Here is a 27,439-nt window from a genome sequence, read left to right on the forward strand (position 1 = left end):
AGTCATTTACACAAATAGCTCATGTTCCCTCTGTCGCGATAAGAGACTTTGAGATTCTCTCTTAAGCATATTTAAAAACAGCCTCTGGTGACGGAGAACAAATCCAGGTGGTTTTTTTTTAGATTGTCAACCTTTCAGCCTGTTTGTTTCATCACCTAAAATCAATTAGATTTATTTTTGGGTTTCTTGGTTTGTCTGCTAACGTTCATCCATTTTTAACAGACTCGAAGGCAGTGGTTTGTCACACAGCTAATTACTATGGAAGCAAAAAGCTTCAAAACCACCATAAATGATACATTTAGAAGCAGCGCTTCTAAGAACCAGCAGACTAAAGACTGATTTTATATTTTTTCTGTGAAAATAAAAAACAGCTCTCTGTTTCATGCCTTCCATTGCAGAATAAATTACTTCGACACAACAGTGGGTCTGATCTGCAGCAGAAACATACTCATGCATGAACCTGTCAGTCACTGCCTGCTGACAGCTGGCTACCTGCCTTACATTCTGCAGAGTCATGTCATGCCCACTCAACCAGAGCTTTATTCTTCAACATCCACTCAACCAGAGCTTTATTCTTCAACATCCTTTTATCTTTTCAAATGAAAAATGAAAAAGTGTAATGGAGGAATCCGATATACTAGAAATTTGGGAGCTTAAATGTCATGAATCAACAATGTAAAAAATAAGTAGGTTAGACTTAGTTTATGGAAATAAAGGCTACCTTTTATTTAAAGAATTTTGACTTTGTTAGGAGAGCTTAGGATAGAAACATGCACAAAATGCACCATGTAGAGACTATCTGTGGCTAACTTGTCGAAGCATTGCCAGTAAGACAATAAAACAAGAACCAAAAATTCAACAAAGACAGCTTCAATAGACTTATTATTTAGACATGCACTGATCAGGTTTTCTTTCAGTTCCCATACTTTATCCTTAGGACTGCCACAAATTAAAGAGGAACACAAAGGGTGGCAGTTGAAGAATCCCTCATTTTAGTTTGATTATTATTCTTTCAACTTGTAACATCCTGGGTTCATATAGAGCCTAATATGATTTAAGAGCTGTGACCACTGATACACGACAGCACACTAGAGTCAAATTTTGTCCATTTGGAAGATTCTTTTGAGCCCATGTCGGTACAGGACAATTTGACTGTGGATAATGACACTATTTAACAGCTTCAGCCAGAATCTAGACGAGGTCTTAGGCTTTTGTTCTGAGGTAAAACTGCACATTTTGGACCAAAATACATTCATCTTCTGGACAGAGAACATGTCTCCTTTCTGAGCAGTATGATGGTTGGACATTCCCATCATGTCTATACTTGTATATAACTGTTAGAACAAATGAACGCGGCACATTTAAAGAGGAAAATTTGGAGAGGAAACAACTGACACGGGTGGTGAGAACAGCACAAGGCATTGTGGGATGCCCCCTCCCAGACCTGGACTCCATTTACAGAGACTGGGTCAAGAAGAGAGCTGGATCCATAGCGATGGATTCCAGCCACCCGGGCCACAGACTGTTTGTGCCGCTGCCATCAGGCAAGCGGTACAGGAATATACGGACTACAACAAATAGACTGAGAAACAGTTTCTTCCCCACAGCCGTCAGAGCCATTACTCCCTGCCGCCCCCCCCTCCCACACATATCATAACCTCGCAGTCACACATACATATCCCCCACCCCCACACAGCCATATTGTTCTGCACTTTGCACTGTCACATTATCTGTACTTTGCCATAATTGGACCTGCTGCTACTTCTTTGGTGTGGTTGAGTGCCTTTAGTTAATTTAGTTGTATATATTGTTATTATTATTATTGTGTGTTTGCTTATTTATACTGTATATATTTGACCTTTTGTACGGGAGCTGCAATGGAAATTTTGTTGAATTCTGTTCAATGACAATAAATGCTATCTATCTATCTATCTATCTATCTATCTATCTATCTATCTATCTATCTATCTATCTATCTATCTATCTAAACATCTGTAAATTGTTCCCAGGGATGAACCAGACCTGTACAGTTGCACAATTTCCTTTCTGAAATCTTGGCTGATTTTCTTTGACATTCCCATCGTGTCAAACAAGACAGCAGTGTGTTTCAGGTGTGGCCTGAAAATACGTCTACAGGTGTGCCTCCAATTAACTCAGATGTTTGTGTTTGAGGCGTAATTCCTCAAACGTCTATAAAAAGGTTTGACTCAAGTCATAGTGTAAGGGACAGTTATCCCTCCTGTTGACAAAATGTGTTTAAACGTCTGAAATCAAGGAAAGACACACGCAAAAAAAAAATCTAAAAATAAATGTTCCCACTATGTTCTCTGACATTTAGGAAATAGAAATAATTCAGGAATTCTAACTGACCTAAAACAAGAGAGGTTTGATCAGATTTAACTTCAGACAGTGAGAAAAAAATGTGTGTGTCATTTTATTTGGTGTATGTAAATATCTGATTTCAATTGTATATGTATATAATTTAGATTGCACCAGTCCAGCAGGGGTTACAATGTACTCACATGCCTCCTTCCACCAGCACGGACTGGACTCGGCTGCATCCTCCCGCCAGCGGAAGGTTGACTGATCCTTCTGTGAGCAGAACCCTCTTCCCCCGCAAACCGCACCGCTCGAACAGAGTGATGGATGGCAGAGAAAACTCCTGCCAAGAAAGTCATAAGGAGCATTAACAAACTCGGAAAACTGCAGGTCACGCAGTTCAAAATAAGAGTCATTTCAGAAGTTGCCCTGGAAACCGACCGCACTCAGACCTGTGTGCTTCTTGGCAAATAAGCTGTCTGGAAACTTGTAAAGAAGGCCTGTTTTCTAAATTGATGTAAGTGTCTTATTTGTTACTGGACAACACCTTTTCTGGGTACAAGTACAAAGAACTGAACTACTCAATTCTTTGTACAAAATCAACATAAAATAGTTCAAACTCAAAATACTTTACAATTTAAATTTAGTTTACGGATTCTTATAAGTTCATAAATATGTAAATCACTCTCTTGGGGCTACATAACAACATTTGCCTTGTTTAGAAACCACAAGGCAGCTGGATTAATTCCATTGTGGGTGGCCAATGCTGTGGACAAGAGTGGTAATGGTATAAATAATTAGACCACATATGTATAATAAATTCCAAAGCGTAAAATACATAATAACAAGACAATGGAAATCATATTTCCATCATATTTCATATTTCCTTAATAAAGGAAGTGTAAAATGGTGAAACAACAGAAACAGCTAACACTTTGTCCACTGATAGAAACAACTAGTAGCAATCAATATTCTCTGTTAAACAGGCTAAAATACATTTTTGAGAGCTGTACTTAATTTTTTAACATCTCTGTTCAAATTACTACATCTTATCTGCCAGAACTACCTTGCATGTAAAATGTGTAGGTAGTCAAAATACAGATATATTTAAATTGATAAAATTTTAACAAGGCAGCCAGTGATTTCTAACTGATTGAATTTCACTTCTTGGTGTTCAACTCTGTCTGTAATAGATCAAGCAGCAAAACTAATTTCCATTTTTCTTACTCTAACAATAACCTGAGCAGTTTCCAGGGAGCAGAGCACCCCAACAACTAATGGCAACACAATCAGTAAAAGCCTTTATCTTATACACACTGATTTATGAAACACAGCACACAAAGAAGATGTAAAGCACTGCACCTTTAAAGGGACAAGCAACCCGAAACACAGAGGTGGGTGGAATGGCATTAGAAGAATCGACAAAATACAGACTCACAAAGCCAACAGTTTGCAGCGACAGGATGGATGAGCTCCCGCCGACACAGCCCATCGCTCTCAGATCTGGGTAACTTCCTTCCTCTAGCACATACATCTTCCCTGTGAAGTTCTGCCCTTCAAATGCCAGCCAGCTGAGGGTCATTTGCATGAACATGGACACGAATGCAAAGGAAAAATGAAGATTGCAATGAAATCAAGTCATTTTTTGCATTTGTACTAATTTTATTCGATAAGCAGTACAATAAACAAATGCCAAAAAGCAAACTGAAATATGTGTAGGCAATGCAGTGTATTTTAATCAGCTCATACATGAAAATAACTGAAAAGCAGAGCTATAGCAGCCTCAGAGATTTTCCTTTTCAGTCATAGCTGCTCCCAGCGGCCTCTACGTTTAAGCTCTGCTTTTCGAAGGTTGTTGCAAAATGTCCGTAAGCACGATTGATTCAACCTGTCATAACTCAAAAACAGTTACAGTAAAATGTTTTCCCCTCAGCGTGCGGCATTGCTCACCTCCCTGCCAAGACTTTGCAGGAAGCCACTGAGAAACCATCCTGCAGGCACTTTGCACTGTCCTCCAGGACAAGGACAGAGCCCTGGAAACCGGGATCAGAGAAAAGCTGCACCTGGGGGACACAAAGAAAAGCGAAACAATAACAGAATGAGTCATGTACCCTGCACACATAGTCAGATAAGATGGACAAGAATACAAGCTTGCGCACTAATATTGTGGGTAGGGCCTACCTTAAACTTGGCAGTGTTCTCAAAATCATCCTGCAATAAAAGGAAAGAGAAATGAAACTAATTTACAAAGAAAACTCATCTAAGGAAAGAGAACTGAAAATAAAAATACAATCTGTGCTTTATAATTGGCGACAAAAATCCTCAAACATTCTTTTCCGATTGTTATGTACAAAGTCGATATGAAATGTATGTGCGACATAAAAATCAACTTTTTGTACAATTGCTTAAATGGACCCAATGTCCTTGGAGGCTGAGGTGGAATTATAATCAGCAGCCTTACAGGGAGAGAAAGTGCAGTATTTTTATTACGATTCTTCAAACCTGTTTATGAATAATGCATATTGTTGTTCTTGGAATAGTTTTTAAAGAAGTTTCTGGACAAAGTCTGCTGAGACTGTCCTACATATATTGACTAGATTCACACTTTAAGGAGGAGGAATGCTCTACTTTATGTAAATATCTGTTTGTGAAATTGACTAAAGTTGGTAATAACCTATGTCTTAGTTTTAGTTACTCAGATTACTTGGGAAAAAAACCCATAATGGAAGGAGTCAGGAGTTGATAACTTCAAGGTCTATAAATTCATTGAGCTCAGTGGAATGCAGACACTTTGATCAAATGAACCCATTCATGGGTTTATAGACTTCTGACGCATCATATTTCTCCCTCCGTAATGACAAAACTGCTTTTTTGGAATGCCTGTTTCATTTAGATTTTTGGGGATTTAACTTGTTTTTAGATAAAGTGATTAGAGAAGAACACTTTAATGAGTAAATTAATCTTTTTTGTTTTCACTCAAATTTTGACACTACACTACATCCCACTGCTTAAACAGTGACTGTTTATCCTCATGTTTGTAACCAAAACAGCTTCTGCATGAGTCACCTTTCTGATCATTCTTATGATGTTCCCTTTCCACAGGCCACATTTTTGTTCTTGATTTGACGGTGACTCACGCTTCTGAAGATATTTTCTCAGTGGAGAATTGCCCGAGAACTCCTGAGCTGTATCTGCTCCGTCTTATTATTAGATTGTGCTACAAAGATGAGTGTTGTGACTGGTCACATGCAGCGGGTCAGAGCTGGGGAAGTGAAATCTTGTCAAACATGCTCCTCTAACCTTTCCAGCCCAAACAAAAACATTGGCTGTTTTAGCAACAGAAAACTAAATACGACACACTCGCTGGGCCGTCTCAGTAATAACCAGGCAACTTTTCCACCAAAGCAAAAACAGTGAGATTTCATGGTTTTCCTGTGAGTCACTGCTCTTACCAGCACGACAGGCATAGTTGAGCCAACTTTGTGCTGCAGCGCGCCCCAGTCTTCTGGGCTCCCATACAGGCCTTTCTCCAGGATGTAGGACTCGCCGCAAAAGTCCGGCTGTTCAAACACAACCCAGCTAAAAGGGAAAAAAATAAACAAAGCAGATGGGGAGGAGCGTGATGTCTCTGGCAGATATGACAATTTTCAATTTCATTCTGCTTTAATTAAGAGTGACAGGTGAGTGTTTGATGTGACCATATTTCCTGAGAAAGATCACCACAAGATTCCAAGTCGTGCGTAATTCTCATAAGCTGCAACAATATTTGGACGGAATCCAAACTAATACCACAGTTAATGCTACGTGGTAGCATGTCAGCATTTTATTAAAAAACACAATAAGTCCTGGCATTTTGGATCTGGCTCCTTGAATTAAAAAAAAGAAAAAAAAATAAAGCAAGGGGGTGTACTGCCTTTATAGAGTAATAGCATGAGAGGTAAGTCAAATTCAAACGCTTCAGAACCAATCACAGGCTTGCAGGCACGGCGGGAGAACATGGGTGAGGCGGTGCAGCCTAATGGCAGACTAGCAGCGCAGCAAGAATTTCTGAGTTCTTCCTTGTAAAGAAGGACGCAATGTTCCGCTCCACAGTAATAACAGTCTTGTTAGTTTCTCTCTTGGGAAGTCAACTTGCTTCCCAAGGGAGCATTGCGTGTTCTGCTCTTCATTATCCCTATTTGCTCTCAGTTTGCTTTACTTCTACACTAGAAAAAAAGCACAGACCACAACCAAATAGCACGGCTGCATGTTTCTTGCTACATATAAATAGAGATCATGAGTAGATGCGTGTTTTTATTCAGACAGCCACGCACCTCCTCCACACATAGTGTGAAACTGAATTTCACAATTATCCCACACCACAGCAGGGTGTGAGGCAGCATGCTCCAACGTAAACATACCTAGACAAGGAAGTGCAGGCTGGAGAACTAAAAAACATTAGTGAATTTGTTCCTCTGTCTTGACCTGTCTGCCTGGGTGTGGCAGTTTTACCGCTACACCTGAACCACGAAGATTGGCAGTAAATCAACAAGGCTTTGCAGGAACTCTCAGCTAATTATGAACTTGAAGGGAAGAAAAACATTTTAAAAAGCGTGCACATTACTGGAGTTTAGCAGGCATGTTAAGTAGTCATGATATGTTTCCAGAAAAGCGTCTTTTAGTTTCATTGGCTGCTTGGATAAAAAGCAAAGACTTCTAGGATGAATATATTAAAAAGTGTCACTTACACGCCACTACTGACATCAATAGACTGCGTCTTCATGCCGTAGCCCGTGTCATCCATGTTAACAACAGGCAAAGTGAGGTCAACATTCACTCCAAGCTTGCCAAAGTTTCTGTCACTGAACAGCTTCAGGTGAGGAGACAGAAAATCCTGCCACAAAAATAAAATCCACCAGATTCACAAATGAACAAGAATAAGAAGAAAATGCTGAACATGTCACAGCATGCTAAAATTTGCATGATTCACAGATCACAACACAAAAACTAGCTAAGAAGCCTATTGGTAAAATGTTTTCATTGTGCTGTTAAACACTAATTTAATGTTGGTCATCCAAATTACTCACAAAAAACTATTCATACCATCTGAAACACTAAATAGGTAAAAACATGTAATTCTAGTATGAGATCCTCACATTATCTGATCGCTTTATTTGAAACTAAAAACAATGTTTTTTACTGGTGCTAAAATATTTTACCACATGTTTGTAGGCAGAACAATGTTATCCATAAAATATATGTATTTTAATTGAAAAACATAGCCTAGGAAACAGCTTAAATTTATAAGTCACTTAACTTGGGGAATTTTAAGACGCTGATATTTTCTCTGACTTCTCATTAAACCTTGATGTGTCTTTTTTAACCAGCAAGAAGCACCAGTCTAAACCTTAATGTGACAATTATCTTAGCAGCACAGTTAAAAACTGCAGTAACAATATTTAACCTGCATAAGCATATTGCCTTGAAAGCTTGCCTTGTGTAATCAGGAAAGATAGTGCCCAGAATTCCTATTGTGCGGTTTATATCTTAAGAATTGCGTGTAAAACGTTAGAAGTTGGTTGCACATGGTCAATTTTAGACAAATTCCAACACCTAATTTCAGTGTATTACATGTTTCCAACTGCTTTGGTCACACATAGGCCAGAGGAATGTATTTAGTGCTGGACTCACAGATATTATTGGTCGTAACGACAGAAGCTCGAAGCCTCCCCATTCGCTGCAGTCCAGGTACTCCCCTTCCTCCAGGATGTGCTGCTGACCCTCGAACCCGGGCAGGTTGTAGCCCACCCAGCTGGAAGAGGAAAACATCTGTACTTCAACTGCATTTATAGATGTTGCTGTTTAAACAGTTTGAGAGCTGAATGCACTCGGCTTAGGACTGAGACAATGACACCTTAATTTCAACTTGCACAAGGAAAGGATGAAAAAGCGTGACAAGATGACTCACAATCCTCCAATGATTTTTAAAGATCCCACAGATTTTGTTTCAAGGTTTGTTCCATCTGCGGCGATGCCTTCTTCTGTCTCGCAAAAGCTCAAAACGTCACTGTCAATTTGTAAGCAGGAGCCCTCAAAGCCGGCCTTCTCGTACACCAAAGCCTGCAAAAAGGCACAGACAGACTGCATTCAAGACTACTCAGTTCAAAATAGCGGGTGTCATATATTTTTAATACACTGTCGGCCTCTTTCTATTTTCCCACAAAAGCACAAAATATAACATTGATTTGAGTGAGTATTCAATGAGCATCATGTTGTTTTTTTTTACATTTTCTGCAGTTGCTGAACAGCAGCACAAAAGGATGGATTTGAAAAGAGGCTTTAATTCTCACATCTCACATAACTAAAATATCTGCTTTTTTTTATCGCAGCATTTAAAGTCGTGACTATTTTTGGCTCAGCGCAAGAAGAGCACAAAGACTTGATCTGAAAACATAAAGCTCAGCAGCAGATGGCTTTTTCAAGAGGATGCTTCCAATCTGAATGTTTAACTTGCAAAGCTGACCATGTAAAAAAGCGAAGTGAAGTGTGCTTACCTTAACTTCGTTCGGATTCTCCACTTTGAATCCACCCTGGAAAAATGGATTAATATGTATTTATTTATATGGTTTTATAAGTCCAATAATTAAAACCAAAATATTCTGTCATTTTAGAAATAAATGTACAGGTGTCAAGCAATTACAAGTAAAAAAAAGAAATTAAAAAAGTGAAAGAATGTCTGTGAACTGATTCCTGTCACGCCAAAAGCCTTTGTACAAAGTGACATGCCTGAGCTGATTCACGTGGAAAAACAAAACGCAAGAGGAAGGAATAACAGCGATCTAAAGAATGCATTTTAAGCTGCTAATTAGCCTTGCAAAGACAATTCTCCCTTGCATTTCTCTAACATGGTGTCACTGACATTGTAGCACAGCAGCATTTTCTAATAAGCCCCAAACGAAACAAATAGTTACAGGATGATGTGAGAGACAATAGTTTTGTCATGGACTTGCATAAAATGTAAAGACAAGTTATGACTGTGTGTCCACTTGTCTTGGGTAATGACTTTCATTTACTGAATGCAACTTGAGTAGAGATTAGCACAATCCATTCAGAACCTTTGAATGGATTGTCCACCCAACAACTGCCCAATCTAATGCATTTTAATATAGCTTCATGTGACAAAGTACTGCAAAACAGGACGCCCAAAAGTACATGGTTTCCAAAGTTTTGTACAAATAAAAATCTAGAAAGCCAAATGTAAACTTGTGCTCTGCTCATTTTATTCTGACACCCCTATGAAAAACCTGGCAGCTCCAACTTAAGACATCACCTAAACAGAAAAAGTAACACTCTGAATGTAGCTGTTCAACTATGAAGTGTGGCGGTGCCAGTGTTATGCTGTTAGCAGGTACAAGGAAGCCTGACATAAGTCTGGAAAGATGAACGGTGCTAAAAAGCCATTCATTAAAAAAAATAGCAGAAATGAATTAGCAGAAACTTCTGCACAAGGATGATTAGCAGGGAGGTCAGAATCAAGTTTCTACAAAGGAACAAAGGAGAAAATGGAAAAATGTTTTGTTGATGGTTTCTTTTTTTTAAGTTAGATAAATAGTAAATATCATGAAGTCAGAGAAATGGTTTGCAAACTGTACCAAAAATACCACTGTTGGTCTTTGGGCATTCTTTGTTACAATAAGTTTGTTACATTTTATCAGCTACAGTATTTACAGGGTAAAGTCTAAGCAACATAGAACTAGATAGCTCAAACATCCCAAGAGCTAGCTGGACTCCTGTTCACGTAAGGCACAAAGAATACTGAGGATAACCAGCCTTTTAGATAATTTTGATAAAATTATATTGAAACTATTTACATATGTTTATTAGTGTAGATCATCCCTTCTAAATACATAAAATGAAATTGAAAATTCAGACTGTGCTGGTCCAAAAGGGAAGCACAGCGGGAAATATTTTTGAAAATTGCCCTGCAGAAACTGAATCAGAGGTCAGTGAACCACAAATGGCACTTAATGATGTGTTCAATTTTTCTCTGAAGCCAAATACTTCAGAGACATAATTAAGCTGGCTTATTTTCAGCAGATGATGCTAATTCCTGTTAGCAATACAAGCTGCTGGCAATGAAATTAATGTATTTAAACATAATAGGAAATTGTTGTTTTTTTTACAAACAGAGGTCATTGTGTCATAAATCTTGCAGGTTTTATAACTCCAAAACTGCCTGAAGTGCAAACAAAAGGCTTGTGAGAAATCTCCATCTGTCCATGCTTGCATTCTGATTTCAGGCAGCTTTACTGTTTATTTTTCCAGTTTGAACCTTGAAACATATTTCCTTAAGCATGAAGTGCAAAGAAATTTGATTGTTATTTTTTTTTTATTATTTTTATTTGTACAATAAAACAATAATGTTATTATATTAACAGTATTAACAGCTGTACTGTTTTTAAATTTCTTGAGAGTGTGGTCACACTTGCAAAACAGCATTTACAAATATGGCACTTGTTAGCAAAAGACTGAGAATATTTTATGTTTGACAACAAACATCAAGGTTTTCAGCAAAACCAAACATATAACTAACTTTCATAGCCATAAAACCCCTCTACCTGACTTGCAACTAGTAGTGATTGAACTGTTGTATGCATAAGAGGATACACACACATACTTACCATTTTAAGTGGTCTAAGAGATCCCACAAATGGTGAAGAAAAGCCCCAAGCCTCAGGAACAGGATATGCTCCTTTTTCCAGCACACCTATCATGCCTTCGAATCCCGGATCACTGAACACCAGCCACCTGCCGGAAGATGCACAAAAGACTAAACATTACCATTTTATTTATTACTATGTCAAAATGTCCCTCTATGTTATACGTAGCTGCACCCAGTGTGGTTTCAGAATCACAGGAAGTCATGGCCTGATGTAGGTGGTTACTTATAGTGAATAGTGGAAGCACATGGTACTCACACTTAAAATAATATGCATCATTAGTATGAGTATTATGATTAGTATTATAAGCATAAACCTTTTCTGCTAATTTCACTCTAATTTTTTGTGATAGACTGACAAAAAATTGTAAAGCGGAACAAAAACAAAACAAAATGTCTTTAAAAATGTTTTACAAATAATAAAAATTACCCTAATACGACAATGTCTGTAGTTTGTCACAACCTTAGTAGGGAACTCAGTGAAATGTGGATACTGTACATGACCTTGAATGCACCATCCCCACAGTCAAACATGGTAGAACCATTATGGTATGGGGATCTGCTTCTTTAGCACAAACAAGAACTGATGGGAGGATGAAAGCAGCTGAATACAAAACAATCCTGGACATAAAGCTTTCAGAGGCTCCAAAAGACTTAAATCTGGGATGAAGGTTTACCATCCAACAAGATAAGAATCCAAAACACACAGCAAGATCTATGATTCAATGATTCAGTGATGTTTTAGGTTGTAATGTGATCATGTGAAAAAGTTCACGGTTTACATAATTCGACTAAGAGAACAAAGCTGAAGCTCTCTCACAGGAAAGACTTCAACACTTCCTGCTGCGTGCAGCACTTAAGAGTGGTGAAATCAGGCTTTTTAGTAGGGTTTGGTTTTATACCTCTATCAGACATGAGTGAAACAAACTTGAATGAAAAACAAAAGATGCTTGTTTTAGAGTAAAAGCCAGAGGAATGGCATGCTGCAGTTCAAAGTGGTTTTCTTCACATTTAATTTTTAGTGTGGGCAGCCTTTGTTCCCCCCTTTTCTCTGGCATTTCGAGCACAATACCAATGCCTCATACCAATCACCATGTGTGAGCCTCTGGCAGGAAAAAACAAACCCATCCCTTTCAGCCACCGCTGAGGAAGTAATACCAGGAGGCGATGCCAGCCTCGTTCTGCTAAGTAAAGGAATAGCTTCACTCCATTTGGCTGGAACAAAACCACATCTGCTACACAGTCGTCTCCACTCGAAGCAGGGGAAAAGTTATGCAGGACGGGCAGCTGAAGGAGATCTTTGAGGATTATCTAACTAGATGTAATCCGACACCTATCACTTTTGTTTAATCTGCGAAGATAGTCAGATTAAATTCTTTATTGAAAGGCAAAGCCGCAAAAAGTAGCTATGAAGCACAAGTTTAATAGAACGCATTGCCTACTGGGGCAGGGCACAAAATGTCCTAAATGCCTACACCTCTTCTGTGGAAAAAAAAAATCCCACATTTTGCCAAGTTGACACCTTTGTCTGGTTCTCACTGTTCATCTAGTTTTCACCTCTTTCCTTTTTTTCTGACATGCACCAGCAGGACAGACATGCCCAGGCTTTCTAAAAAGTAGGAATGAGAACAAACAAAACATAAATGAGGAAGATAATGATTATTATCACTCAACTTTTTTTATTTTTCCACAAAAGAAAAGATTTCTACTAGTCAGAGAACCTCTGATGAGTCTGCCAGTCGATATAAAAAGCAACATAAGTGATGGCAAATAGGAGTAACACATGTGCGTCTAACTACATTTTCTTTTGTCTTTTGGAGCCTCGGGGTATTTTCTCGGTAGTTTAACTCAGCACTAATTGCTCATACTAACAGGCAGCTTTTTACCTAAGTGTTGTTCACAGTGGATTCTCAACAGGTTTGAAACTGCTGGGAAAGGGAGATAAGCCGAATACGAAAGTGACAGCTGTTTTGCTAAAGCTCGAGATAGTCTTTGAATTTCTACATTTTGACCATATTTGGAGAAAAAAATACACAATACATGTACCCTCTGTGGTTGCAGATTATACATCAGTTTTTCCAATTATGGTTTTCTATACCATGAATATTTTAATCTCAGCCATTAGCTTCAGGTCAGGAATTAATGTCACACACAGTTCCCCTATGTTCCAGCTGCCAATTAGAAAACTAGAGGTTATTATTTTTGTTTTTCGTTGTTACGGTCCAGGCTAAATAATAGAAACAGCACAACATAATTTCTTGGGCTTTAGAAATTCCTACTTAAGGTATAAATAATTAAACACATGCACAAAATGATGTAAGTAGTACAGTACAAATTAAGGAAGCTAGGGAACAACAAAGCTGAAGTAGGATAGATGTGTGGTCTTAAATCTGGAAATGGGAGCATAATACATACTTGCTGAAACTTGTCCAAATCTACAGTCAATGCAATAACTAAAAAGCTTACAACAAACTAGACTGAGTGAAGATCAGTTGTTTGTTTTGAACCCACATACAAAGAAAAAGCTGGTAAAGGATGAGACAAAAAAATCCTTTGAAGCTCAAGTTAGAGAACTGCAGCAAACAAAGGACATCTTAAGATTAACAAGTCTTTGTAACAATCACTGGATGCTATCCAGGTGTTTTATGGTGAGACATGTCACCACGAAAAACATCTTTCTTAATACTACAAATGGTAATTTGGAGTTTGCTAAAAGCTACTAGGGCTTTAACTGGAGTCATTTGATTTGTCAGACAAGGCCATGTTTTTTGGCTGCAAACACTCTTTTGCTCAAAAGGTTTGAGAGAAAAAGCAAACATTTTACCAAGTCAAAATTTCAACTATGCACGAAATATTAAGCTGATTATTCCTCCAAGAACTTAAGAAATTCAACTTACAGGGAGCAGATGCAACTCAGCATTTACATGCAACTGATTTGCATAGAGAAATTGGGATATGCAAGTTCTAAGAGAAAAAAATCTAATACAACACCCAGTGAAGTCAGAATTCTGAACTGGATAATTGAATGTGCCTGCCTGACATCGCGGTCATATTCAATATGTCTGCCATTTATATAAAATGTAGCAAAAGCATTTATTTCCACTTGTGTTTTGAAACCAGTTGTAGTACTGTTGACTGGATGCAGCATTAATCCCCAGATTATTGTTGTGGCTTTTCAAGTGATCTGCTCATTTTCAGAAAAACCTTTAGTAAGCAAGAACGTCACAAAGTTCCTAACTTTGAAAATCACCTTTTATTGTCAAATCAGATTACTTGAAACTTCTTAATACAAAAAGAAACTCTTAAAGAATATCTAATCCAAAATGTTGATATCTAAATGAAACCAGATGCTATAAAAATGGCAATACTCACACTCCAGAGTGGACTTGGATGGAAGCGGTGTTCAGCGGGATACCAAATGAGCCAGTTTCTATCGTATCATCATGGTACGGTGTCACTCTCCCCCGGCCCTCTGGCTCAGTAAACAGATCAATGTGAGGGATGCTGTAATCCTACAGAGAGAGCAGAGGAAAAAATCAAACATGTCAATCATCTGTAGCAGCCAATGCTAAATCTTCAATAAATCCTCCCAGTGAAAGCAAATCAGCGATTAACTCATTCACTTATATGCTCTGAAATATGGCCTGAATGTCACATCAGCTATTAAAGGGTACATGAGTTGAAAATGAAGTAAAGTTAATGAGTGTACTCACCCTGACAGCAAGTCGAATTGAGCCTATGGTAATCGGTGGGCCATTCTGTTCAGTTTGTGGCTCTGCCCACATATTTTCTAAATCTAAATCTAGTCCACCTTCTTCCAAGGCGATGGTGCGTCCCTGAAAGTCAGGCTTCTCGTAGAGGATCCAGCTGTAACATGAAAACAGTTTTGTTTCACACAATAAACACAGAAAACTCAACTTAAGGAATTATAAAGGAAGGATATGAAAGGTTTTAACTAGTTAAAAAATAGAGAAATACTCTTAATATTCACTGGATGCTCACTCTCATATCTTTTGTGCAAATATAAAAATTGGAAGCCTTATAGTTGCTAATTAGCTTAGCTTGAATAACTTTAATTGCATCTCTAAGCCTCTCAAGAAAATGCGTAATAATTTCCTTGATTAATCCTTTCGCAAGATGAAGTGTAAAATCAACAAATGGTAGAGAATGAAGATAACCTCCCCTTCTGTAAATAGTTTAATAAGATTGCTTTAATTCTTCGTATTTGTGTAAGATGAGAGAATGTTGAATTAGTTTGGCTCAGTTTGCCTGCAGAAGGTCACATCTGATTCTTTTTAAATTGCGTTCTTTCTGTTTTCTTTATTTATTTAACAGAAGCAAAAACAATTCATTTGCATCTACAAATATATTCACTTGTTCAAGGATGCAGAAACTATCCAAATAGTAAAATGGATTCACAAATTGTTGTAGGAGCCGCTGGTTTTGCAGCACAATATATTAATGCTAATCATACCCAGCTGAACATTAGCACAATACTTTTTAATATGCCTTTTTTTTACCCCCAATATTGTGCTGGAACATTTAGTAAAATTACCAGGAACACAACTCTGATTATAATTTCTGTTTTATGTTTTAAATAGATCACATTGTCTAGAAACGTCTAATTAAAAATCCAAGACTTCGTGTTCTCCCAGACTACAAATATGAGACACAGGACCCAATTACCCCTTGCCACTGTTCTACATGAGAAACACAAAAGAGCATGCATTGCAAGTAAGTCAGCGATACCAATAATTCTGCTAGGAAGAGTTACTGCATTCATGTGAAAAATAATGGCTTTATCCACTATTTAGGAGACTGAAACTGCCACAGGAAACAAAGATATAAATACACGAAATAAGCAGTAAAATCTATGTGATTAGATCTTAAAAAAAAGAGAGTAGTTACCAACGATGAAATCCAACTTCTGATATTTCACCCAATTAATCCTTTGAGACACCCTAACTTCACCCTCACAAAATCACTTGACATTAATTAGAACTACATCTTACGGCACATTTTCAACTGAAGCTATTTATTTTATGCACACTTACCATCCCCTCACAACCTTTACAGATATGAGAGGCGAAAGCTCCAGAGAAGAAGAATCTGCCATGTCCCTGTAAATCTCATGCGCTTGGCCACTGAATTGAGCTTTTTCAAACAACACCATCTGCATTGGAGACACAGAGGGCAGAATAAAACATTCCATCACATTAAGCATGCCGGAAAATAATGGGGGAAAAAGCATCCCTCATTAAATGCTTCATAGTAAAACAGGATTTATTGAAAGCAGGCCGATGTACAGATGTTTACTCAGGCTAAAAAGCCCATACAAGCATGCAAGTAGGGCATGCTGTTAATGTTTTGAGTCACTTTAAAGGAAGTTATTTGCATGTTTGTGCTAGTCTGACAGATTTTTAAAAATAGTCAAAAGCAAAGAATTGAACCACAAAAATGCTCTCTCTTGGGAATAAATGTTTTTTTCTTATTACTTGCTTCCAAAGATCTTATAAACAACTATAACAAAGCTCTATTTTAAGTCAGTGGTTCCTCAGCACAACAGAAGCAGAAGGCAAGAGAATAAGTATGCTGAGCACCAGGGGAATAACTGGCTTAGCTGCAACAGCTATTATGAAGTTATATACTAATGAAGATCCTACACTCATGCACTGTTAGCAGTATAACATTTCATAATGCTAATCATACCCAGCTGAACATTTGCACAAGACTTTTTAATGTGCCTTTTTTTTTACCCCCAAGAACGCTATATGAAGAACAGATGTTTTCCCAAAAACAAAGCGTTGTCTATTGAGATTCCTATCTCCATCTTGTTTCTATCGAGCAAAGGTTTTGCCTACTGTACCTTTCCAGGGCGTTTATGAAATCCCTTGACAGCTATTTTCTGAAACACAAAAGAAAATGGGATTGTGAGAAATACCATGAAGCATGGCAAACATCTGCAAAATGCAAAGCAATGCTAATTAATGTAACCTTGTGCAGCTGCTCTGTGTCTGCAGATTAACCTGACCTTTACAGATTATTTATAGTCTTTTGTGAGTACACAGCTCTGATTTCATACTGAAACAGCACACTTCTGGGCAAATTTGCCAAAAAACAGAGTAATGCATGCTATGAATGCTACAGGAATGCTTTAGAACTGATGTGAAATGTGAAATTCCAACCAACAAGACCAGACTGAATAACTTTGTGGACCATAATTCTATAATAACCCACTGCTCAGATTTGCAAACAAATGCACAAACATGCCTAAACGTTTGGCTGTGGAAAAATGTGTGATTCAACAATTACCCACGACAAGCCTCTGTCATCCTGAACATAACATTTTGCATGGATTCATGTGTGATTACAACAAAATTATATTGTTCTTTGGAGGAGAAAACCTAGAATCTGGTCCAAAAATAAACTCAACACAAGTATAGCTAAAGTTCTTGTCTTTCTAATTGGCTGGGAATCTAAAATCTAATAACCCAAATTTTAATGTCTCAATATGAAGCTATACCTCAACAAATAATAGGTTCTCTGATGCACTTAACTGAAAATTCAGATAAGGATGGGGATAGATCCACTGGGGCAAAAAAGGCCATGACAGACTTGGAGATTGATCAATCTCTTATAAAAATTGCTAAAATGTTTTAAAATGCTTCGCTTTATTGATTTACCTATAGGTATTTACTGTAGATTTACACCAGTAACTGTAAAGAAACTTCTGCTGTATGTGTAGTGAAAGTGGTTTCAGCCTTAAAGGATTACCAAAATCCTCATTAGTTGAAGAAAATATCCTTTATTTATAAAAACAAATGGGATACAGGAGAAAGTAGTACAAAGCAGAGTAAAAAATAGAAGTAAAAGATCCCCTCTAAATAACACATGCAATCTTTTGGTTTTATTTCCATAAAAGCCATAGGAGCAGCAGCTTTATGGAAATTGTAGTAAAATTGTAGTATCTAGCTCACTATGCCAACAACTGAAACTTGATACTTCTAACTGTAGAGAATGAATCTGTTGCACAACACAACATAGCATCCTGCAGCAGCATGCTTGTGATGTACTTACGGTATTTCTGAGAGCCTCGTGTGGTTGGGACAAAGGCTCTTTGGAAAGATGATGAGCGTGTGCAGTTGGAGGAATCCCAGGAAAACTTGGAACTGCAGAGTCAGGAAGCACCAGACCTGGTTTTCTAACGTCCTCTGCCTTTCCTCCAGAAAGCAGAGATGCCATTTTCCCTGTTAGCTAAGAGATAAAATGATATGCTTTTGGTTGATTCTTTGTCTCACTGCTCATTCAAATGTTCACAGATGACTTTCTACTTAAACAATACACTGAACTTCCCGTTTCAGCTTATACCACTGCGTCACTATTTTAGTTTAGCTTCGACAGCAGTGACATTAGAATATTTTTCATTCAAACTGAAACTAACCTCAGGTTTGACTTGGTCCAGTCCTAGTACTCCCGGCACAGCTTTTGCTTGATCCTGTGGGAGGTGCTTCTCTAAATAGTCAGGCAGCTTGATGTCGTTAAAAGCAGGAAGTGGAGGACTTGAGTCACAGACCACAGTCTCTGCAGTCTGGGTTTCCTCTTCATTCTGCTTGGCTGCTGTTTGTTTGACTGGAGTTGAGTCTGTCAGGCTTGGAGGGGCCGGCTGGGGTGAAGTTAGAGGACTGAGCTTGGGGGGTTCGTTAGGCAACACACTGTCTGAGCAGGTGCCTTCAGCCTGAGTCTGAGCTCCATTCCGCTTACCTCTTAAGAGAGAGGAGGTGAGACTGCTGAGAACCGAGCTTCTCTCCAAGCGAGACTTAACTTTTATTTGATCTTTTTCTTCCTTTTCTTCTACCTCGCCCTTGCCAGCATCCTTGTCCCTGAGGCGAGAGTGAGAATCAAGGCCACCAAGCAGCAGGCTCCTGTCAGCAAAACTCGCCCTGGCGGGTATCAGGCCAGATTTTGCATCTGCGCTCTGGAGCTTGGCTAAAAGGCTTGGAGTTGTTTCTAACGTGAGCTGAGTCTTCTTCCTCAAGCCAAATGTGAATTCCTCAGGGTCAAATGACTTCTCAAAGCGGTCTTCCTTAATGGCCGGCATCGCAAAGGGAGGCTGGGGGGTCCGAAGGTGGTTGTGCTTACGAGGTGGGAGGGAGAAAGGGGTGCAGAGCTTTTTAATTTTTTCAACAAAATCATCATCATCCAGCTCACCAGAAGTATCCAACAGGTTGCTCTCACTTCCAGAGGAAGTCAGTTTTGCCTCTGGGACTCTCAGCTTGTGCTTGGGAACATCTACATCTAGCCAGCTGGATGGTGTCTCTTGCTGTTGAAAGGAATTATCGTTCTTAAGATCCCTTGGCAAATTCAGTTTCCTCATGGATGAATGCCTCACTGGGTCTGGGATCAGCTTATTAACCTCTGGGGGGAGAGGAGCTTTTGGAGTGTGACTCAACGTGTCTTTCGCTGGCTCCTTTATGACTTTGACGAGTTGTGAATGTGAGGAGATATCACCATTAGCAACAGGTGAAAGTTTATTTGCTGGGAGAGTGATTTTTTTCTCTGCTGCATTTTCTGTTTTATTACCTGTCAAGTGAAGTGTGATGCTATCAGTGGGGCTCCGAGTTATTTTCTGTGCATCTTTGAGTGAACAGACATCAATACTACTCTCCGTGCTTGTGTGAGTAAGAGTGGGCTTCTTGAATTCTGTCAAGTTTTCTTGCACGGATGGGATAGTGGTTTCTTTTTCCCTGACATCTTCCCTGGGCCCTCTGCCTAATGTAGACTGATAGTCAGAAATACTAAAAGAATTTTTAGCAGTTGAATCTGTCTTTTCCTTGTATGTCACATCAACCTGAGCAGGTGCCACCAGGAGAGTGCCATTAGTGCCTTTTGCACTCACTCCCTCATCTGGCATGGCTGCTTTGGTAATAGGTTCTGACTTGGACAGCTCAGGATCATTAGCTCCATGTGTACATGAGTCATCAAGTGGATTCTCAGATTTTTCCACAGATACAGAATCGGGCTTGGCTACTCCTGCCACCAGCTCACTTTGTATTCCAGAGCTTTCTGAGAGTTTTGTTTGTGACTCAGGAGGCACATTTGTGGCCAACTCTGCCTTCTGTGGCTCTTTATCACTCTCTGTTGCACTCACAGCCTCATTAGTCTGGGTGATTGTACAAATAACAGCTTTCTCTGGAGGTACAGTCACCGCCTCACTGGATTTTTGTGTATCATCAGGGAGGGCTGATGATCCAATGGTATTGTCTGACATTTGACAGGTTGTTTGTGGTTGTTTTGATTTTTCAGAACTCTGCTCCTTTCCTAAGATACTTTGCCCACTGTCTGAAATATCCCCCTTTGCAGAGGTTTTGTCTCCAGGCAGAAGCTGCTGGGTGTTTTCTGTGTCTCTCTCCTCTGTATGATGTAGATTTCCACTGTTCATTATTTCTAATTTATCCACATATTCAGTCTCAGCTTGATATATCAGTGCTGTGTCTGTGCTAGGAGGAAGCTGGGTTTGTTCTGCTTCTTCTTTAGCTGCTGTGCCTTCTTCCTGTTTACTTGTTGAGTCGAGCAGCATTGATAATTCTTTATCTAATTTAGGCTGCTCAGCAGATAACTCCTGATTTGCTGCAGGTGGTGTCTCAAGATGCTGTTTAGCTGAAGGAGGTGTTGAGAGAGAGGTGGTGGAAATTTGACTCCTGTCCTCTGAGGAGTTTTGTCTGTCTTGTGTAACTGTAAGGCTCTGTTCTTCTGATTTTTCCTCCTGCTTGGGTACAATTTTGGCCTTCTTATCAATAGTCCCTTTTATTTCACTGCTACAGCTAGCAGTATCAGGTTCATCTCTGTTGACAGGTGATTCATCAGCCTCCTTTGATTCATTTCTGAACTCATCCTGTTCATTTTCTGTCAGAGTCTGTATTCCTGAAATGCTTCCAGGGAATTTTTGAGATGACATCAATTTTGGATGTTTTTTGGGGGTAGAGGACATCTCCTCTGTATTTTCCACCTCCTCTTGTTTTACATCAGAACCCTTTGGTTGTACTTGTGCATTTGGACTGACAGGACTAGCTGCTTCTTTATTTTTTCTTCGTTTAGACCGGGAGCTTGTTCTGCTTGGGCTTTTGTGCTCTGGTGTTACGTTTTCGGTAGTATCTGCAGAATCTCCTAGATCATCTTTTACAATAGTGCTTGAATGTGTGACTTGATGTACATCCTTTGCTTCTGTTTCGCTAGCTTTAGAGTCTATTTGTTGCAATTCTTGAGGGGGCATCGGTACCCCTGCAGCAGAAATATCCTGCACATTTTGATTTGATGTTATCTCTGACTTTGCTTTGGTTTGAATTGGCTCTTTGGTATCAAGTTTATCTTGAATTTCAAGTTCTGACGACTTTGATACTGGAACTGTCACAGAGGCATGAGATTTTATAGATGTTCCTTTTACAGGCAGCATTTGAGTCGGTGCTGGTTTTACTTGTGATTTTGATGGCTCTGCAAATTTTCTCATTCGCTCCTTGATGGTCATTGGTTTCTCACTGTCAGCTGACCCAATGCCTGACCTGGGGCTGCCGTAACGTTCTGCAGATTTTGACCTCTGCTCAGACAAAAGGAAGTCAGTTTTAAGCCTGTCTGAGACAGATCTGGTTGGGGAGACATCAGCACTTCTTGGGGTCTGGAAGGTCTTGTTGACACTCCCATCTTGTTTTTTCTGCTCAAACAGGTTGATTTTATCTGCAATCCGACCAGCAACAGGTTTGGGCTCTTGAGCAACTGTCTTTGGGCCAGGGACACTGTGCAAAACAAAAGGGAAACATTTGAAATATTTAAAATAATGCAGCACTTAAAGATAACTTACTTAAAACCATATACTTTCTATGAACAAGTAATGATTTAATCTTGAGGGAATATCCTAATCACCCAAAGATTTATCTAACCTCAATTTAGATCTCAGCTACACTTTTACAAGTCCAATCCTAAAGCTCAGGCCTGAACTTTGTATTATGACTCACACCTCTGTTTCTCTGTGGATATACCTGAATCAATTCCCACACCGTTTACCTGCTGTGTATACGTCTGCGAAGTGACATTTAACAAAAGTATGCAAGTCAGTCTGAATAGTTAACCCTTCACCTTCCAATCAACTGGTGTATGTGGACTGTACAACTTTTAGTTACTTAAAAGTTTGAACTTACCTTGCGTCAGTCTCTGTTTTGGGCTTTTCTTCTTCTGATATCTCCTTTAATGTATTGCTGAAATCCCGCTGATTTGCTGTAGTGCTTTGTTTTGGTTTAAGAGGAATATTTTTTGAAAAAAGCTTAACTTCACTTTTGGAAACCTTAATACTCCTGCGTTTGGACTCTGGTGTCTCGGTCTTCCTCTCTACTTTGTAAAGGCTCTCATCCTCGTCCATGTCTGCTCCCACTTCTACCTCGCCCGTCTGGCTGGCTGCAGAGTCTGAGATTGAGTTCTGGAACTGGTCCAACTGCTTGACCATATCTGTGGAGGAGAACTTGCTTTCTCCTCCTTCAGGTGAGACCTGTAAGGAGGGGGCTGGCTTGGAGGAGGAGTCTGTGGATGCTTCTTTCAGCTGAGTGCTTGGACTTTTGCCCTGCAGACTGTCTGCAGAGTTACCTGCGGGAGGGAGTCCATCTGCAGATTGAGTGTTTCTGGGGTTTTTGCCTGTGGGGCTTTTTGCTGTGGGGCTTTTGATTCCGTCTCCTTGAGAATTTTTCCTGACCCTCCTCTTGCCTGAGTTTTTACGGCCCATGTCGTCTGCCTCTGTTTGTTCAGCCTCAGTCTTTAACCACGAGTCTTTGTGTGTTTTGAGCGACACTCCCCCTAAAACACTGTAATAACTTTGTTCCCCGGCAGCTGGCCTCACATTTTTCTCAGCGTTTGCTGGACTTGAGCTGGCTGCTAAATCAAAACTCTGTGATGACTTTGGCTTCCGAAGTATCTGCAAGCTCTTTTTAACAGTTTTGCAAACAACTTCCTCTCCCTCACAGATGTTCTGGCCACACTGAATCACGCTAGTCTCCTCCAGGTACACATGGAGCTTCCTACCTGTCTGAGCCTGTGTTTTTCTCAGTGCGTGTGGCTGGGTGTGGGCCTGGTCAAAGTCCCACGCCACTCCCCGTTTAGACGAAGACGAGGGATGCGTCAGATGACTGACATTCCTCTCAGGATTCCCACTTGCTGAAGGAGCACTACTGTTCTCCTCTGTCTCCTTGCCCTGCCCTGTTCTCTGCTTCCACCTCTCTCCAAGCTCCCCCTCCTTTGCACCACCCTCTCCTGTCTCAGTGCTGCACACAACTGAGTTGTCTCTGTGGGCAGACTGCGTGGCGTCCCTCTCTTCACAAGGGAAAACCTCTTTAAAGAGGCCAAGTGAACTAATATCCCTCTCCTGCCACTGTCGCTCTTCTGCTCGGATTTTCACAGAGTCCTCACTCTCGCGATCACCGTCTCTTCTCTGCGTGAAACCAGAGGCTGAGAAGTCATTTCCATCCAAGCACTTTGGAGAATTTCCCCTCCATGGAGACAGCCAGCTGCCAATACGGCCCAAGACTCCAGTACTCGGCTGCTCCTCAGGGCTCTCAGACTATAGCGAAAAGCAGACCAAAGCGAAAAGGACTTACTAAAATATCCATCTACAAATATATCAAAAATGTTGCAACTATTGATGCAACTTAAATAATAAAATACATTCTCAAAAAATCTAATAATTGCATGTAACTGAGCACATGCCAAACTGTCTATCACCAAAGTAAATGTGCAAGCTTTGGTATTTAAAGTCAACTAAGTGTTATTCAGAGATATGTTTAATGCAGCCATTCATCTCTTAGCAATGCAAAGACATGCAGTGGTGCATGAACCTGTACGCTTACCGTAGAAAATACCATATCATTGAGAGTCTTTATGTAGGATGTGAACATGATTTTGGTTTTGAACAAAAACTCCTACAGAGCATAAGACAAACACAAAATCATTCCACCATAACAAAAAGCAATAAGAAAGAGCAGACTTATTAAAAAGGCAAAACGCCTCATTAAAGTGAGAGCTCATACCTGACTTTCTAAAATATGAAGTCCAGAATGTCAATACACGATAAACTCACCCTTAATCCTTGAAGAAAACTTTTCTTTCTTTAATGCAAACAGTTGTTAGACAGTCCATGATGGAGTCTCCACTAAAGGGTAACTGATGAACATCTTACGTTACTCCTGTTTGTCTCCAGTCGAGCATCCACAAACTATTTGAGTGCTGTGTCAACGCGTGTTGTTAAAAAGTTCTGCCCCCCTCCGCCGGAGCGCCAGAGCGTAGCCCGGTGCTTCGAATGATGCATTCAAATGCTCCTCCGTAATTTTTATACATGGCAGTTATTTAGCAGTGAGTCATCAAGTAATATTTCCACGTCAGCCGCCCAATTGCGTTTTCAGTTTGGAGTTCTTTGTTAGTGAAGTTGATGGACAACTTTTAGTTTTATTTTTGATTCAATTAAATGGCTAATCAGTTTTCAGATACTTTCAAGTAGTCTTTTTCTCTAGTTTTAATCTTATTCTTGTTATGTTAATATCTAATTCTAGGTGGATTAATACAAACTATGTAGCTCTATCATTTTCTCTATTTACAAGTTTTTTTTCTGTTTTTAGAAGTATTGTCAAAGATAATACTTCGACTCACAAAACGCACAAAAATAAAACAAATACATTTAATTTAAACAGCATTTTGCAGTTTCTCATAAAAATCTGTATGAACACATTTACAACCTAATTGTTCTAAATCGTAATATAGCATAAAAGCTTTGTTATTAACAATTGGTTAAGCTAGTATTTAGTACATCGATCATTGGTAGAACTCGGGCTCTCTTTACTGTTTGTTTTAAGAAATGCTGGTAGGCTGCTGCTCATTTTTAGGTAAATATGAACTGATTTCCACATCTGATATAGAGCTAATAACCACCAACAACCAAAAACAGCATTTGTCCAAGCTATTTGATTTTTACTTCATGATAAACGTTTCAAAATAAAAGTGCACTTGAGAGAACTGAAAAGGATGACAGTGATTGAAGAAGAATCGAGGCTCCAAAGCTGTGTTCCATTTTTCTACTGAAGTAATTTTAATCTTGACATGACTTAAAAATAAGTTAGCCATGTTCTCAAAATTAGAAAACCAGTGAGATTTGTTAATTTACATAGTAAGGAACCTGGTTAACTATGGTTGGCAAAACAGCATGTTGTTCTCACAAACATTGGAGCAATATGATGTTATATTGGCTGTGTGAAAGATTTAATCTGTACCAAATTGTCATAATCACAGTTCTTTCATTGCTCTAAAAATTTTATTCTTTTTAGAGCAAAGTTTCAAGCAGTCTTGAAACTTTTAAACATCTGAGTTAGTCTTGATGGGGTTTATTGGCACATTTGTTTGTTGTTGTTTTTTGTTCCATCCATCCCTCCATCCATTTTCAGTACACCCTTGTCCTTAGTGGGGTCGGGAGGGGTGCTGATGCCTATCTCCAGCTAACGATTCGGGCAAGAGGTGGGGTACACCCTGGACAGGTCGCCAGTCTGTCGCAGGGCAACACAGAGACAGACAGGACAAACAACCATGCACACACACACACACCTAGGGAGAATTTAGAGAGACCAGTTAACCTCACAGTCATGTTTCTGGATTGTGGGAGGAAGCCGGAGTACCCAGAGAGAACCTACGCAGGCACAGGGAAAACATGGAAACTCCATCCCCGGGCCAGGAATTGAACCCAGGACCTTCACCTTCTTGCTGCAAGGCAACAGTGCTACCAACTGCGCCACTGTGCAGCCCTTGTTTATTGTTGTTTATTAAAAATAATTGTAAGAAGAAAGATGTTTGCATAAAATGTAAAAAACAAAATCAGCTTTATGTTTTTCTCTAAATGCAACCTTAGTTTCTGATCCTGCTTTTGTGACAGGCACATTATGCATATATGACTAATTGATTACTAATTGCATGGTATGGCAAAGCTATTATGTTTTATTGACCCAAACTAGCTATGTAATGAGCATTATTAAAAAATAAGGTTCGTCACGAGTATGTACCTGAACCACCAGTGTTTGAGTCAGATCAGACACTTTTCTGTACAGAAACAAAACATCAGCCCTCACGTTTTAACAAATTCAAGAGAAGACAGGATAGTCTTATGAAGTGCCACCTCTCAGCTTTGAGAAGAAATCAATACAGAAATATAGCTACAGAAGACAGAGCCCTCCCCAAACTGATTTCTAAAGACAAAAACCTCACGTCTAAATCAACTCTGAGTCACATGTAAATTTTTAAACTATGAAGCAATTACAGAGACTCTAAATGTTAATGCTTAGTTCGTACTTCAACATTCCATCTGAATGTGATGACGCACGGAAGCAGAGAAACAGTCTGGTCTACATCAGATCATATAATTTGCATTAGTGTTGTTTGCAGGATGTTTATTGTTCTGGCTGAGAAACCCCACTGTTCGGTCTGTTCTGTGCTTTGTACTGCAGCAGCAGAATGAAAATCAAGTAAGCCAGTCCATTAATGAATTAGTGTAACTGACTGATGCTTCATGAACCCAATATAAAGAGTTAACATCAAGAGTTGTTGTGCACCAACACTGGTCAAGTTCTTCCAGTATGCATTCATGCAAGGTAACATAACTGACATGAACAATTGAAAACTGAAGTTTATATAACTGTATATGGAGAACTGCTTGACTGTTCTCCATAAACATGGACATGGTTTTGCAGAACTGTGTTGCAGCGTCCTTCATAGTTTCGATTGTCTTCTCTTTGTTTTCGACAAGAGGCTTTGAAATCATTCTTAGGCTTATTGAGTTTGCTCAGTTTTCTTGTGCTAAGATAAAACTTTTTTTTTATTAATAAATGTTTTGTTGTCAGACTCAGAGTAAGATTGGATAGTCCAAGGTGTATGTGCTAAACACACCACATACAGCACATTGGTCTTCATTTTGCATCCAACTGAACAATAGATGCAAATGTCTGTCAACAGCACAGGGAACCTCTATTTAACCTCACTTTTAGCCATACAAAACATCCATTACATTTGCGTCTTTTAAATACTTAGCTGTTTTTGATATTTCAAAATCTAATTTATTAAATCAGTCTTGTGCAACCTTAAACTAATACAGTGCCTTGCAAAATTATTCATATCCATTTACATTTTTCAGATTTTTTATGGTACAACCACATACTTCAGTAACTTTAGTACTTTATTGGAATTATATATGATAGCATAAAAATAAAGTAGCGTATAGTAAAATGAAAGGGGAATAATATGTTGTATCCATAATGTATCATTATCATACTTTTTACAAATAAAAATCCACATAGTATTCATATTCGTATTCAGTTGCAGTCACAGCTTTTCTTTTGGGGTTTAGCTTCACGAAAA

The 27,439-nt window shown here is 39.1% G+C and overlaps 1 protein-coding gene across 2 annotated transcripts in view; it reads right to left on the minus strand.

Moving 5' to 3' along the window:
- The window catches only part of LOC114158874 (uncharacterized), a 34,125-nt gene that overhangs the window by 4,995 nt on the left and 1,691 nt on the right, over positions 1-27,439 (minus strand). The window contains exons 1-19 of one of the 2 annotated variants that reach the window (XM_028040770.1): positions 24,129-24,352; positions 23,899-23,970; positions 22,207-23,612; positions 18,459-21,804; positions 18,095-18,271; positions 16,884-16,922; positions 16,072-16,190; positions 14,731-14,884; positions 14,390-14,529; positions 10,980-11,106; positions 8,853-8,888; positions 8,267-8,418; positions 7,990-8,110; positions 7,047-7,192; positions 5,772-5,898; positions 4,501-4,530; positions 4,270-4,382; positions 3,758-3,890; positions 2,523-2,662 (exon numbers count right to left, since the gene is read on the minus strand). In XM_028040770.1, the coding sequence (XP_027896571.1) occupies positions 2,523-2,662; positions 3,758-3,890; positions 4,270-4,382; positions 4,501-4,530; positions 5,772-5,898; positions 7,047-7,192; positions 7,990-8,110; positions 8,267-8,418; positions 8,853-8,888; positions 10,980-11,106; positions 14,390-14,529; positions 14,731-14,884; positions 16,072-16,190; positions 16,884-16,922; positions 18,095-18,271; positions 18,459-21,804; positions 22,207-23,612; positions 23,899-23,946 (6,554 nt within the window). In that variant the 5' untranslated portion in view covers positions 23,947-23,970; positions 24,129-24,352. Of the gene's footprint in view, positions 1-2,522; positions 2,663-3,757; positions 3,891-4,269; positions 4,383-4,500; positions 4,531-5,771; positions 5,899-7,046; positions 7,193-7,989; positions 8,111-8,266; positions 8,419-8,852; positions 8,889-10,979; positions 11,107-14,389; positions 14,530-14,730; positions 14,885-16,071; positions 16,191-16,883; positions 16,923-18,094; positions 18,272-18,458; positions 21,805-22,206; positions 23,613-23,898; positions 23,971-24,128; positions 24,353-27,439 lie in introns of those variants that run through there. The other variant, XM_028040771.1, reaches the window with a different exon arrangement.

The sequence above is a fragment of the Xiphophorus couchianus genome, chromosome 15, assembly GCF_001444195.1.
Source record: "Xiphophorus couchianus chromosome 15, X_couchianus-1.0, whole genome shotgun sequence".
NCBI classification, from domain to species: Eukaryota; Metazoa; Chordata; class Actinopteri; order Cyprinodontiformes; family Poeciliidae; genus Xiphophorus; species Xiphophorus couchianus.